The 15428-nt window shown below is 47.4% G+C and overlaps 1 protein-coding gene across 1 annotated transcript; it reads right to left on the bottom strand.

Annotated features, from left to right (window-relative positions):
- Positions 1–117: 117 nt before the first annotated feature.
- Positions 118–5406, bottom strand: LOC124702592 (nudix hydrolase 2-like). The gene is made up of 9 exons (XM_047237515.1): positions 5358–5406; positions 3061–3281; positions 2467–2532; positions 1994–2131; positions 1778–1855; positions 1632–1682; positions 1487–1521; positions 700–808; positions 118–570 (listed from the first exon to the last, which is right to left on the bottom strand). The coding sequence occupies exons 2-9, from the start codon at positions 3244–3246 to the stop codon at positions 343–345; spliced, it is 891 nt and encodes a 296-aa protein (XP_047093471.1). The 5' UTR covers positions 3247–3281; positions 5358–5406; the 3' UTR covers positions 118–342.
- Between the last annotated feature and the right edge of the window lie 10022 nt (positions 5407–15428).

Below are 15428 nucleotides of genomic sequence, written 5' to 3'. Positions count from 1 at the left end.
AACCCTACAAATCAAACAACAAAATCCTCCAAGTTCCTACGGAGTTCCTTTGAATGAGCCCTTACAGTTCAAGTTAGATGATGTAACAAATATATCTACTTAACAAAGGCTACCGAGTAAGAGAAAACAGCTTGAATTGAACAGAAAATGCCAGGTTGCAGTCCTACCAACATTCTCATTATTTGTAAGCTTATCGATACAATTGATAAGATAAGTACACCAACTTCAGCTGTATTTCTGCTAGGCTACATCTCTTAATCACACATGGTGGAAGCAGGCAGCATGCTGTCAAAATCAGGTGTACAAACTACCAACTGACCAATGAAGTAATTGAGTACCCTTTCACAACCCGCTTTTTTGTTGTGCATTGCCGGACCCCAATGCTTTGTCCAGGTCCCTCCTGTTCATGTAAAAGAAGGACTGTTTGTCCGTGAATGCGGATTTTATGCTAATTGGCGAAAATCCAGCATATTCCTTGTCCGACTTAGCCAGACCAACTTCAAGAATGTACTTCACGAGCTCATGTTTCTGTACAAATGGTTGTGCTGCAAATTCCTCCACTGGTATCCACTGTATTCGAGAGGTGGAGTGTCAACAGAATATTCATACACCAGTAGTTAAGATATATAGATAATATTTTAAAATGTCCCCTTCTCTGAGACGAATTAAACAAATTGATACTGAAATGCTAGTAAGTACCTGAGCATCCTCAATTTCGGATTCTTGCTTAGTAATGGCAAAGGAAAGTGGCCGTAAGATACACACAAAAAATAAATCCGATTTTTCAAAATAAGCTTTGTGGCTCTGCCTGCACATTGATAGGTACATACCCACATGAGAGAAACAACAATTAGTTCAGACTTCAAAAAGCTACAGTAATTGATATAGATTGCAACAAAATAAAGTTTCACTATTTAATTTCCATTTGACCATTTACTCTGATATTGCACAATCATCTAGATTCTTCTCGATAACAGGGGCTATGGAGTTAATCAAGCTTATCTCAGTAAAAAAAACTAAAAATACAATTTTATGCAAGATACATTGCATCGTTTACCAGAACAATGCAAATTACAGACTCTAGAAATTTGCTTTACCATTTAAAACTCTCACGTATATAGTACGGTACCGAAGGCTAAGGGGCAGACCCAGAATACAATGGCACCGATGGCCTCATCTACTTCAACCAGAAATTTGAGTTAATACGGGGGTGTCACACACTGTATATATAGGGAACAAGCCAAAGAAAATGATTATTGACCCGGTCTCATGTGCTGATGTGCACCACCATTGCTAAATGTGGGTACGCCTCTGAGAAGGCTGGTGAAATTTGGAATATAGTTAACATAATGGTCAAATGATCCAACGGAGCAAGCTAGCTAGGTGTCACATAACATAAGTTAATATGAGACTGACTTTTATAGGTTTCCTGATTGTACTACGGATCTTTAAGACATGGAGCGATAAAACACAAGGACGTTGTTACCTGAAGGCAAGTACTTCAATGAATTCTGTATCAATCTGATACATGACCAAGGAAGGAAAAGAGAAGTAGTATTAGTAGCTATAGCAGCATTTTGTCAGCATCAGCTTATTGAGCATAAAGTAATTCTCCATAAGCTAATACATACCCCTGTCTCTTCTTTTACTTCTCTTACAACTCCAATGTTTATATCTTCACCCTGCATGTATCAAGATCTTGCAGATTATAAAGAGAGGACGTGGTAAAGAAAGATCTTTCAATAACATCTCTACATGTCCAGAGCAGAAATTTTACTGGTTCAACAACTCCAGTTGGAAATTTCCATACACCTAGTCCTCGAAGTACACCACTTTTTTCTTGGACAGCCAATACCTATAGATGTAGATAGTATTTCAGTGATAACTCAAGACACATACTTTATCTATGCTCTTAAAGCCAACTCAAAGAGGATAGAAACGTAGAAGCATGATTATCTGGGTCCTTCATAGTGCTTTCATATTCATTTGGTACCTCTCTTTTGTCATTCATTACAAAAGCTCCAACACCTACACGGTGTGTAGCATTTACAGGTAATGTATGAGTCGAATTCGGAAGCCAGTATGCAAGCATTAAGTAAGTTTCCTCTGCATGATGGTACCAGAATCCTTCCTATAAAAAAAATGAAGGAAAGGTGATTCAGACATTAAGTTCAAAGTTAAAACAGCTTCTTACAATAGAACTTACCCCATGTACATATTAATAGTAAGATAAGAGTAGTCTTATTGGCGTTCTTCAAAACTTAAAACATAAGACCATATTCACACAGAATTATGAAGTAACACTAGCTAATAACAAATACTAGAACAGTTTGTTATTTTCAGCTAGTGACAAGATTTAGTGACAAGATTTATCAATTAATTTAGTGACAAGATTTATCAATAATAAAGACTTACGAAATTGATATTTTACTATGAAAGAAACGTGAAATATGCAAGGTAAATTACCTCTACTGCTGATTGAATAAGGTTGGCAAGGCCAATCGGCAATTTTATCCAGACACCTCTTATTCCCTAGAATGAGCACAATACAACAGATTTACAATTACAGAGAGAATCAATGGAAAGATCGTGCAACAACATATTTGATCGGAATCCATGCATAGTTCAATTTGAATATGGAAGAACACTAATCTTCACCTATCTGTGACATGACTTGAATTACAATTGATGATCTTAGGGAGTTATGCATAGCACCAAAGGCACTTATTACATTGCACATAACTTATATGGGTCTTTCCAGTCACATATGTACATTAAACACAACACATGAGGCATTTAATGATTTATACAAAATATTAATCTCTATGCAGTTGAGATATTTATGCTAAACCTACACACGTGCATTTTATGGATATTTTAACAAATCATATGATTCATATTAATTGACTCAACTTTGTCTAGACACAAATGTAAATAGTCAATAAACGCACCTAGATGCATCCATATCTAGACAAAGTTAAGTCAATTAATTTGAATCGGACGGAGTAGTTCTAAGAAAATCCTATGTACTGTAGGTATGCCCATCGGTAATGAAACCACCTGCTCTCTCCATTTTGACAAGGCAGATTTCAAGGAAGCTGAGAAAACTTGCGGATCCATTGGGGCCGTCATCTCAATAATTACGCCCCCATGCTTGTCATTCACAAATGGAAGAGGCTCGACATTGGCTCCGTTCTTGGCCGTGGCTGATTCCGGCACCGCTGCTGAATTTACCGAACTCGACATGGTTCTGGTCCAGACTGCGCCCCTGCGTCTTGTACCTGCGTTTACTAAATTGTAGCAATCAAGCAAGCAAGCCTGTCTGTATACTTTTACTTTGTAAATTGCACACCACAGTATTTAGCATAAGCAAACAAAATAGAAGAACAAGAAACTGTGTGTCGAGAATGCTACAAAATCCAGTTCTGTAGTCAAGGTTAGAGCATCTCCAGTCGCGTCCCCCAAACCGTCCCCCAAAGCGATTTGGGGCGCGCCGGACAAAAAAAGCGTTCCAGCCGCGTCCCCCAAAGCCCTTTTTCGTCCGGCGCGCCCCCATTCGGTGTCCGGCGCCCGAGCCCGTCCCCGTCCCACAGGGGACGCACCGGGGACGCCGGACACAACGAAAAGCGAGGCGGGAGTGGCAGGGCCGACCCGTCAGCCGGCACAATTAATTTAAACCTAACCGTCGCCTACCTCGCGACGGAAGTTATTGGCGCGCAGCGACGGTGCGAGTTCCCGCGAGAGGGCACGAGCGACGCGTCCCGTCGCGCCTAGCTCTGCGTGCCGGCGTTAATGAGCGCCACCGCTCCTCCGCCTCTCTCCAGCCTATAAAAAGGGCGCCTCTCATCGTCCCTCTCACACACAAACCCTAGCGCCTCTCTCCCAAACCCTAGCCGCCACCATCTCTCAACAAGACTCGACGCCATGTCTGGTAGAGGCGGAGGCGGACCTCGCGGCCGCGGCCGTGGCCGTGGTCGTGGTCGTGGCCGCGGCGCAGCTGAACGCTCGCCGTCGCCTTCCACGCCGCCGCCTTCATCATCGTCGGAGATGGACGTGGAGCCGGACGTCCTGTTCGAGTTCGTCCACGTCCTCAAGGGCGACCCGCGCGGCATCCGCGAGGCTGCCGGACTCCTTCGCCGAGTACGTCGGCGGCGTACGCCCGCGCACGATGCATCCGCGGGAGCATTCGTGCGGCTACCGCCGGTGGATCGTCAAGGCGATCTACGACGCGCGCGGCAAGATGTACTTCAACATCGGCTGGGAGAAGTTCGCGCGCCACCACAGCCTCCAAGCCGGCTTCATCCTCGTGTTCTCCTACTTCGGCAACGAGGGACATGAGCGTCAAGGTCTTCGACGAGAGGCGCCGCCTCCGGGACTACCACGTCGACGGGGACGACGACGGCACCGACGAGGAGGACGACCGAATGAGTGTTGTTTCTTCGCAGCGAAAACGTGCACGGAGGTTTTCGCCTGTTCGCCTCATCGGTAGAACCAACAAGGGCACCATCCTCCCGCTGGATTTTCCGGTTAGGTGATCGGGTGTGCCCTCGAGTGTTCTTTCTTAGCAGCGAACACACGAAACCTTCGATGCACGGCCTAGTTAGGTTTAGTTTCTTTGCAATATTTTATATTTGTGTCCACCATGGTTCAAACTATGTATTAGTTTGTGGAAAACCATGTTCCAAACTGTGTTTTCGTGTAAACCACGTTCCAAATTATGTATTAGTTTGTGGAAATTGAAATAAAAATGCCAGAAAAATTATTTTAAATGTTTGGGGGCGGCGTTTGGGGGACGCGGCTGGGGAGCGACGTCCCCCAAACGCGGCACGAACGAAACACGTCCCCCAAACGCTCGATCCGGCGCGGTTTGGGGGACGGTTTGGGGGACGCGACTGGAGATGCTCTTAAATGTAGAAGGACCAATGAAACAGCAAGGCGGGCGGGAGGTGGACAGGGAAGGGCGAAAGGCCGCCCACCACTGGACTGAACTGTGCCCGTCCGCTTTCTTTCTTTTTCTGTACCGCGCGCGGTCATGGTATTCATCATCACCCCCATCTTTGTTTCTGTCGCCTACGTTCAGCAATCACGATCCGGTCTCCCGGCATCTAGGAGCGGGACGCTCCACGTCGGTCTAGCCCCCACCACGCGTATTTCCGTGGCTGTGGCTTCGGCAAAATCGGCGGAAACATTCACGCGGGCGCAGATCGCATTTCGGCCGCAGCTGGATACGCGATCCGGCGCGAGGCGTTGTCGCGAGGGAGAGCGTGGGATTCGAAGCTAAGAACACGGGCCGGCAGGGGGAGCTAGACGTGACGACGAGGCAGTGCTGAATTGAGGGGGCAGGGCAGAGCACGTACCTGCTGCTCCGAGGAAGAGCGCGCCGGCAGCGGAGGGGGAGGTGCGGCCGAGGGCTCGTGCGGGCAGCGGCGTGGCGGAGGGGAGGATGCCGCGGCGGGGCCGGGGGCGGCAGAGGAGGCGGAGCAGAGGGGTGCGCGCGGGGAGGGGGAGGGAGAGGGAGAGGGAGGCCATCTGAGTCAACGCATCCCCAGTCCCGCTTTATTGCTGCGGTGGGCGGGCACCCGCCGATGACGGCAGGCAGGCAGGCTGGTGGCGGGGCGAGGTGGGAACGCGGCGGTGTATTATTAGCGGAGCAGGCGAGAGGCGGCGGGGTGGCTGGCTTTCGACCGTGCGAGCCTGGTTTTCTTGCGGGTGGGGACGGCCGGGCCGGCCGGGGCCGCCGTGGGGAGTTTGGCCGGACTCGCGTCGCGCGGACAGCCAGCGGTGGCGCTCTGGTGGATTGGACTGGAGTCGGCACCTCTACCACATTTCCTACACCTACGCCTATATCCTGTGCCAGTTTTTTTTCTTTTTTAAACACAGTAAATATTCCGCCTTTTAATATCACATCAAAGTGTTAAATCTGAGATTTAAACTCTAATGAGTTAAGTGTGCAACTGCCCTCCTAACCATACAACCACGGGTTTGCAAGCCCTATTTATCCCCCCTCCCATTTAAGAGACGTCATCTACTTAGTTGTTGGGGGATCACAAGGCAAGGAGCTTTGACCAGGTGGTAGATTTGGGTGGTCGAATCTAGTATGGAAGGTTCTGAAAATGTTGCTTGGTGATGTGGTGTGAGGGTGAGGTACATCGGAATCTGGATTGGTAGATTTTGTGTGCCGGTCGTAATGATGCTAATCATCTGGTGATAGATCGATGCTTATGTAGTGCTATGAGAGGTTTTGCATGCAAAGCTAGTACTCATGTGTAGTACGTTGTTGTCTAGCTCCTGATTATGTTGTGAGCCAGATGAAATCCTGCTCATGTGTAGTATGATGCTATCTAGTTCCTGATTATATGTGTCCATGTTGTAGATCTGCAGGCAAAATCTTCCTCATGTGTAGTATGGTAGCTACTAGTGTGTTGAGTTTAATGATTTTCATTGTCGTGCATGCAATCCATGTATAAGTGTGATCATTGGTACGACCGTACCGGGATTGGTACTACATTGTGTACTTCTTCTCCATGTGGCGGCAATCCACTTAGAGCATTAAACTCAACGCATTGTTAGTCCTAATGGTAACCATTGTAAGGACATGAACGGAGATAAATTTAGATACGTAGTAGACCATAATGTTTACTGATACTTTTGACCAATACCCCGCCCACCTATGCCTCCTTCTTTGATGACTCCCAATTAATGCTGACATTTACTACAAATGTTGAGGTTCTTGAGGAGCCTTGCATATGTTCCATTGTGGCGTAGATGCCTATGTATTCTGCTATGAAGGTGCTAGCTAGAAAGCAGGCTATCGAAACAGGTAAGGCGTATATGAAGGGGTCAGTGAAGGGGAATACAATGAAGTGGCCTCCTTTCATGCTAACCTTTGCCCTCAACAAAGATATGTAAGCTCATCGTGGGCCAGGGTGAGGACTAAAAAGGGTTTCGATCAAGGAGGTGAACATGAACTCTCGGTGGGCGTTTGGGTTTACTTGAAAGTTCGGGTCAGGTTTCCGGGTTTTTAAAATTTGGGTATTCAAAACTGAAACTGGAAATCAATATCCGCCATTTCAGGTGCCCGGAAATTCAGGTTCAGTTTTGCCTGATCTACCCTGATTAGGAGCAGCATTGTGTGAAATCTTCGATTATTCGATGCAGAAGAGTAACTAGAGGGAGCTCTCGGTGGTCAGGCGGGTATGAGGGACGTGGAAGGCGTGGCGTTGCACCACTCAGCACGGTTGTTTCTTTGCTTGTGAGAGGTGGCGAAAGCGATGTTGCCCCTTGCCGCTCTTAGGGGACAACAACGGTTTTTGAGGGAGGCACCGACCGTGTCTTAGGCGGTTGTTAGGTTGGGAGGTTGCAGGTTGGATTCTGGATAGTGGGAGAATCAGGGCTAGGTATGGAGGTCGAGGGCTTGGTGCATGGGCGCGAGGGGATGTGCATGTGTGTGGTTGTGAGGTCTCTCGAGGAAGAGGACAAGAGGTCATAGCGTTGCTGGGGATGGCACGAGGCTCGGGTTGGCTGCGGGAATAGATCGAGGTCTTATTTATGTTGTGTTGGGGATGTACTAAGACATGTGTGACAGGGATTTCTATTGTGTTTTTTACTATTTTCTGGTTATTTGGGTACCGGGGGCATAAACCTGAATTACCCAAATAAATTTCGGGCTTCTGAAGTTGCCACCTAATAAGATATTTCTTGGGTTTGGGTGATTCAAGTATCAGGTTGTATGCTCATTTTTGTGTTTTGTGGCATGGAGGTGTCCGGACAACAGATATACAACCATCTTATGAAGTGGAGAATTAGGTGGCTTCATGTGTCAAGGTTTAGAGGCCTTAGCTGTGAATGATGGGACGAGGACACCTTCACCATTATCTTGGAGGCTGAGCATTATAGGGTCCACATCCTAGTTATCTAACCTACCACTTGCCAATAACTACACACTGTCTTTCTTAGGATCACCCCAAGAACGCTGAGTACCTCAGTAAACCCATCCAGAACTAAACTTCTCTTATAGTCTGTCTACTGGCAAGTTTACCATTGGTTCTAGTGAGCCTCTTGATACACATAGGAGTTTAAGACCATCATCCTTGATGGCCCTAAGAAGTCGGGTGATCATGTCCCTATATCTGCTGAGAAGAACATGAAGAGGTCCTCCCGTGTGGATGATGAGGTGATCATCTTTGGCAACATGATTGAAGCCGTGAAGTTGGTGGCATCCTCATGGACACCTCTAGGTTCAGTCTGGAGGCCCTTTTTTACACCTAGCCTCTGCATAGCTAAGATGCACACATCCATTTATGAATCCAGTATCCAAGTAAAAACGAGTACATAAAGGAAAAAGAAAAAAAGGCAACTAGTCGACAACTCCATTGGCTTCTATCCTACGGCTATGCAGCCACCCATGTTGGGTAAGTCTGAAGGCCCTAATGGTGACTTTAGACCACCTGCTCAACAACGGAGCTCAAGGTGTTGGTTATGTTGGGATGATAGAGGACCATAGGACGCTTTGGCTTAGGACCTTCCTGGCCAAACACTATTACGTGTAGCGCTTGCCTCCCTGGTGGTGGTGGTGCATACATGCATGATGATGGTGTACATTTCTGATTAGCTAGGAATTGATAAAATATCATGCCGAGGCCTCTATATTTTGTTAGTGGTACATACTAACCCATCATATGGTGACTTGCGGTGGTGGGGTAGGATAACAACATAGTAGCTGATGTGACATCTTGGCCCAAGGCTTAAAATGATTGATAAACTAATCATACTAAATAGTTGCATATTATTTTCAGGAAGCTCATCACAAAAAAATCACCCATGACCGTTGTGGTCTCAATGACGGTGGCAAGGTGCGCCCTTAGTCCGTTACCCTCTTGTGGGCGGTGACATAGGCATCCCCAATGGGCCTGCCGAAGATGGTACCCGGGGTTTACTGAAGGCCCACAACTCGAAGGATATGAAGATTCGGAAGCACAAGATACTATTAAGGAAAGGTAGAGTTGTAATAGGAGTCATTGTTTGTAATCTTGCGGGATGGGTTAGAAACCCTCCCGGACTCTGTAAAACCTGTGTATCACGAATCCCTCGGCTCCACCTCCTATATAAGGGGGAGTCGAGGGACAAAGAAAGCATCGATTCATTGTCTCGCAAACCCTAGTTTTACATCGTCGAGTACTTTTCGGCTGAAACCTTCGAGATCTACTTGCCCTCTACATCCAACGAAACCCTAGTCTACTACTTGTAGGCATTGACAATTAATACCTTGTCAATTGGCGCCGTCTGTGGGATTTAGAGGCGACAAGGAGCTGATCTCGATGGCACGTTCAAAATCGTCGACTTCGTCGGTAGCAAGCAACATCATGGACAGAGGTAAACAGATCGAAACTAGTCTCGTTGATTTTATTCCTCACCCGCCCTCCCGTTTGGATGCATATGCGTATCTGGAGGAGCCCATGGAGATGACGTTCGGAAAGTTTCACTTCCGCGTCAAGAAAGAAGGAGCATATCGTCTCGAAGTTCCGATCTCGTCGGGATTATCGGTGGATGATCCTGATTTTTCGAGCTCGGCATCATCCATCGAGTCAGGCGACGAGGAGATTTCGTCGCCACGCTTCATCAGCACCAAGGCAAGCAAAAAACTCTCCAAGATCTTCAGCGACATATCCTTCGAGTCATCCGCGGACTCCTATATAAGCGATGACTCGAGCGACACCGACAGCTTCGACTTCATCGACAAATCCATCACCATTGGAAAGGTCTTCACCAATCTCTATGATGGTGTCACCAAACCAAGCAAAGCTCAGAATTCAAAATATCATCAGATCTACGCCATCGGAGAAGCAAGTCGCGATCAGGAGGAAACATCAGAGGCTTTCGACGACTTGGGAAATCCATATGTCGATCCCTCTGACCTAAGGCGAGGTTTGGGCACTAAATATGTCGGGCCTACACCACGTGTTAAGGTTCAACTTCCACAAGCAGCATGGGATAGAGCAGCAAGAGCTATGGATGGTTCTGAACCAATGGAGACAACCGCTACGGTCGAAGAATTGCAGGCTTACCAATATAGGCTCGCCCGAGCTGGAAGAGAATTGGAAAAACAGACAGTTGCTCTGAACAGAAGAAAGGAGGCAGCCTCCGCATCAAGCAGGCGAAGAGCGGAGTTAAGTCGACAATCAGGAACTTCGGGAGATAGCCACAGAGAAGCTCGAAGGAGGGCAAGATCTCGGCTGCAAAATATACCCGAAGCTGAAAGAGAGACTTTAATTCAAAACCTCGATATGTCTTTTATGTCAATCGACACGAGGGGGAATATCATCCCGAAAACACCAGAAGCAGGATACATGGCAACACAAGCTTTCATCTTAGCGTCCAGACCACCTCCTGGGGACCCAAGAGAAGCGTTGTATAACATGGCCATGGCAGGATGTGGAGCCCTGGGAGCGGCGTTCGCAGCCACACCTCCCGAAGGAACTGCAAGACAAAATAGCCCGAGACCTACTGCAGCAGTGCAAGATCCACCGAGAGCAAGCGGAGTCAGAGATACGGCGACTCAGGCCAGGGTAGATAGAGCGCGACAAGATAGAAGAGAACATCGGCGTTCACCAGAACTTGCCGAAGAGGATATGTGCGGACTCCCGTGTTTCACACGACGGGTCCGAAAAACTCGAGTCCCATCAGGATTCAAGCTACCCGATAGTTTCAAGAAATTCGATGGCCTGCAAGATCCCGAGGATTGGCTAGTCGATTACCTCGAGACGGTAAAATTGATAGGCGAAACCAGAGCACCAGCCATGCAGAGCATTCAAATACATCTGAGCGGAGCCGCCAGATCGTGGATAAAGAAGCTTCCCCGTGCTCCATCGACAGCTGGGAAAGTTTTGAGGATGTGTTTATCAAGAATTTCCGATAAACCTGCAAGAAACCTGCGACACTAGAGGAGTTGAGGTCATGTCGACAAAAGCATGATGAGTCAATGAGGAAGTACATTCAAAGGTGGAACATCATCAAAAACTCGGCAGAAAATATATCTGACGAGAGAGCGATAGATGCGTTTGTAGCAGGAGTGCGACGAGGAGATTTTGTGGAGGACTTGGGAAGAACAAACCCAAGGACAGTATCAACATTAATGGAAATACCAAATAGATGGGCAAATGGCGAAGATGCAGTACATAATAAACGACATAGATCACCAGAGGAGGACCGCAGTCGAAATTTTCAAAACAGGCGCCGATTTCCTCGACAATTTTCGAGTTACGATGCTCCTGGCCAAATATCGGCCGGGTTTCGAGGAAACAATGGAGGAAACAACTATCAAAGGAGTAATGAGCAGCAAGGCGACAATAGAGATGATCCTCGGAATAACATGCAAAATAGCGGGTCAAGGTTTCAGAGATCCTTTGTAACTCCCGAAGATATGATGAACGGGCCATGCCAGATGCATTTTTATCTCGATAGCAATGGGAAGAGGCAGTCAGGACATCTGCAGAAGGACTGCCGCAATTTTCAAGCAATGCTGCGGGTTGCAGGGATAGCTAATGCTCAAGTAACAAATAGAAATCCCTAGGGGCCCAGGAGTGAGATCCACTTACCACCTCCTCCCGCGATCACGGACGAAAATCGACATCAGCTCAGAATAGCGGCAGCACCACAGCCACCTCCGTATGTTGATCCTAACTCCAATGGTGCGGTCTCAATGATTCAGAAGGCTAGGCCATCTAATAGGGCTCAGAAGGTAATTTCGCGGCAAGTGTTCATGGCAGAGAAGATGCCTCCACCAACGGTTGAGTACCTAAATTGGTCGTGGCAAGACATTGGCTTCACAATAGCGGATCACCCGCAAGCAAGTTCCTCGACCAGGGCAATCAGCACTTATCTTACCAGCGGTAATTGCGGGATTCGACGTATCTCGAGTGTTTATAGATGGCGGCAGCAGTTTAAACCTTATGTACGCAGATACGCTAAGGAAGATGAACATCTCCTTAGCAAATTTGAAACCAACTGGCACACGTTTCCACGGCATCACACCAGAGAAGCCAAGTTACCCATTAGGGAGGATCAATCTCGACGTTCAGTTTGGGACCCGAGAAAATTACAGGATAGAAAGGTTGGAATTCGAAGTTGTGGATTTTCCGTCGCAGCATCCACGCTTTGTTGGGACGACCAACATATGCCAGTGTTTATGGCGGTACCACATTACACATACCTGCTTTGGAGGTTACCCGGACCTAAGGGACCAATCACAGTCAAGGAAGCTTCGCGCTAGCCGATAAATGTGACAAAGATTTTCATCGATCGTCGTAAACTTTCGGGATGCAAGCAGAATACATGGCGTCGAGACTTACGACTGACTATGATGTGCTGCCAGATGTAGGGAGGCCCAACAAGGAATCAACCTTCAACACTGCAAAAGATTCTAAGGAAGTACAGATTCACCCGACAGATCCGAAGAAAACGACGTCCATTGCGACAAACATGGACCTCGCATAGGAAAGCGCGCTCGTGGAGTTCCTCCGTGAGCACTGGAAAATCTTCGCATGGTGTCCAGCTGACATGCCAGGAGTACCCAGGGAACTTGCCGAGCACCACCTAAACTTGGATCCAATAGCGAGACCAATAAAACAACCTTTGCGGCGTTTTTCGGAGCCAAACCGCAAAGCTATGCTGTCGGAGATTGATCGATTGAGAGAAGCTGGTTTCATCAAGGAGCTGCATACAGAGGCCACATGGGTCGCAAATCCAGTGTTGGTCCCGAAGAAAAACACTAAAGTCCTTCGCATGTGTGTCGACTTTACGTGTCTCAACAAACATTGTCCAAAGGATCACTTTCCCCTCCCGAGGATCGATCAAATTATCGACTCCACGGCAGGCTGTGAACGTCTTTCCTTTCTGGATGCGTACTCTGGTTATAACCAGATCAGATTGAAAGAAGAGGATGAGGTCAAAACAGCGTTCATTACACCTTATGGCGTGTTTTGCTATCGAACAATGCCTTTTGGTCTGAAAAACGCGGGAGCAACATACTAGAGGATGATGCAGAAGTGCTTAGCAACAAAGATTGGGAAAAATGTACAAGTGTACATCGACGACGTCGTCATAACATCAAAAAAGGGGGCAACGTTAATCGAGGACTTGAAGGAAACCTTCGATAACCTCGACAAATTTTGTCTCAAGTTGAATCCGACGAAGTGTTCCTTCGGCGTCCCTGCAGGAGAACTTCTCGGGTTCCTGGTCTCAGCAAGAGGGATCGAAGCTAATCCCGAAAAAATCCAAGCTATCGTAACAATGAGGAAGCCAACAAAGTTGAAAGAAATACAACAGCTAACTGGACGAGTCGCAGCTTTAAGCAGATTCGTCGCCAGACTGGGAGAAAAGGCGTTACCGTTCTACGCCCTCATCAAGCAAGGAGATAAGTTCCAGTGGAACGAAGATGCAGATAGAGCTTTCGAAGATCTTAAACGCGCAATTTTGACACCACCAATCTTGGTGGCGCCAAAAGAGAAGGAACCCCTCCTGCTATACATTGCGGCTACACCCCGTGTGGTCAAGCACGGCGCTAGTTGTCGAAAGAGAAGAAAAAGGAAAACTCCATGGAGTGCAAAGGCCAGTATATTTCATCAGTGAAGTATTGTCGCCTTCAAAACAGAGGTACTCGCAGTACCAGAAGCTAGCATACGGAGTGTTTACAACCGCAAGAAAATTGCGGCACTATTTTTCGGCGCATCCGATAATAGTGGTCAACGAGACGCCTTTATCCAATATACTCAACAATCCAGAAGCTACAGGCCGTGTCTCCCTTTGGGGAATAGAACTTTCTCCTCGGGACATCACGTATGAAAAAGAAAAGCAATAAAGTCGCAAATCCCGCGGACTTCATCGCAGAGTGGATGGAGCTGCAAAACACAGGACCCCCAGATCCGTCGAGAACCTGGACTATGAACTTTGACGGGTCCAAGAGGTTAGAGGGAGCTGGAGCAAGGCGTGATACTCATATCACCTGAAGGCGACAAACTAAAATATGTCTTACGGATGACATTCCCAAATGCGTCCAACAACGAGGCAGAATACGAAGCTCTTATACACGGGATGAAGATGGCGAAAGCTTGTGGTGCAACTCGACTAAAAATCTTTGGCGACTCACAATTGGTGGCTCAGCAAGTCATGAACCAATGTGACGCAGTCAATGATAGCATGGTGGCATACAAGGAAATGTACAACGAGCTCGAGAAGTTATTTGATGGGTGCGAAGTAAATCACATCAGCGGGCTTAGCAATGATGAAGCCGATGTTCTTGCAAACATCGGGTCGCAGTGTCTCGCGATTCCTCCGGGTGTGTTTTGGGAGGAGATAACGGAGAGATCCACAAGGCCAAAGAAATCAACAAAAAAGGAGAAGGATGAGAAACCCTCGGGAGCTGCGAAAGAAACATTGGAAGAAGAAGAGGAACATGATCTAGTACTGATGGTGCAAATTCCATGGATGCAGGCGTATATATCATACATCTTAAGGAAAACAATACCCGACGATCCAGTTGAGGCAAGGCGAGTTATTAGACGATCCAAAGCGTTCACGGTGGTCAAAGGGGAGTTGTACAAGCGAAGTATCTCGGGTGTGTTACAAAGGTGTGTTACACCCGAAGAAGGAAGAACAATCCTGAAGGACGTACACGAAGGAATATGTGGTCACCACGCGAGCAGTCGAGCTATTGCAGCCAAGGTTTTTCGAGCTAGATTCTACTGATTGACAACAATTGAGGACGCAAAGGAGATAGTACGAACTTGTGACGCATGCCAGAGATTTGCCGCAAAACCTCACTCTCCGGCAGCAGAATTGATGCCAATGCCCTTATCTTGGCCCTTTGCTCAATGGGGTCTCGATATGGTGGGGAAGTTACATAAAGCCTCGCCAGGAGGATACGAGTACATGCTCGTCGCTGTCGACAAATTCACCAAGTGGATAGAAGCAAAGCCGATAAATTCACCAGATGCAGCCTCAACAATAAAATTCGTGAAGGGCATTGTTTTTCGGTTTGGCGTACCTCACTGCATCGTCACGGACAATGGCAGTAATTTCACATCCAAGGAATTCAAGGCATACTGTGCAGAGGTAGGCATCAAATTACACTTCGCGTCAGTTGCGCATCCTCAAACCAATGGCCAAGTCGAGAAAGCCAATGGTATCATCTGCAATGGTATCAAGAAGTGTCTGTTAGGGCCACTGGAAAAAGCTCGACATACTTGGCCAGAGGAGCTGCCAAGTGTGCTGTGGAGCATCCGAACAACACCAAATACGGCGACACAGGAGACCCCGTTCTTTCTGGTCCATGAAGCAGAGGCAGTACTGCCGATAGAAATAGAGCATGATTCTCCAAGAGTCATGATGTCTACGGGTGCTTCTATTCTTGTAGACAGTGTTGGGCCTCCAAG

This window comes from Lolium rigidum, chromosome 1 (assembly GCF_022539505.1).
Source record: "Lolium rigidum isolate FL_2022 chromosome 1, APGP_CSIRO_Lrig_0.1, whole genome shotgun sequence".
In the NCBI taxonomy this organism is placed as follows: Eukaryota; Viridiplantae; Streptophyta; class Magnoliopsida; order Poales; family Poaceae; genus Lolium; species Lolium rigidum.
This window is presented reverse-complemented; position numbering and strand designations above follow the sequence as displayed.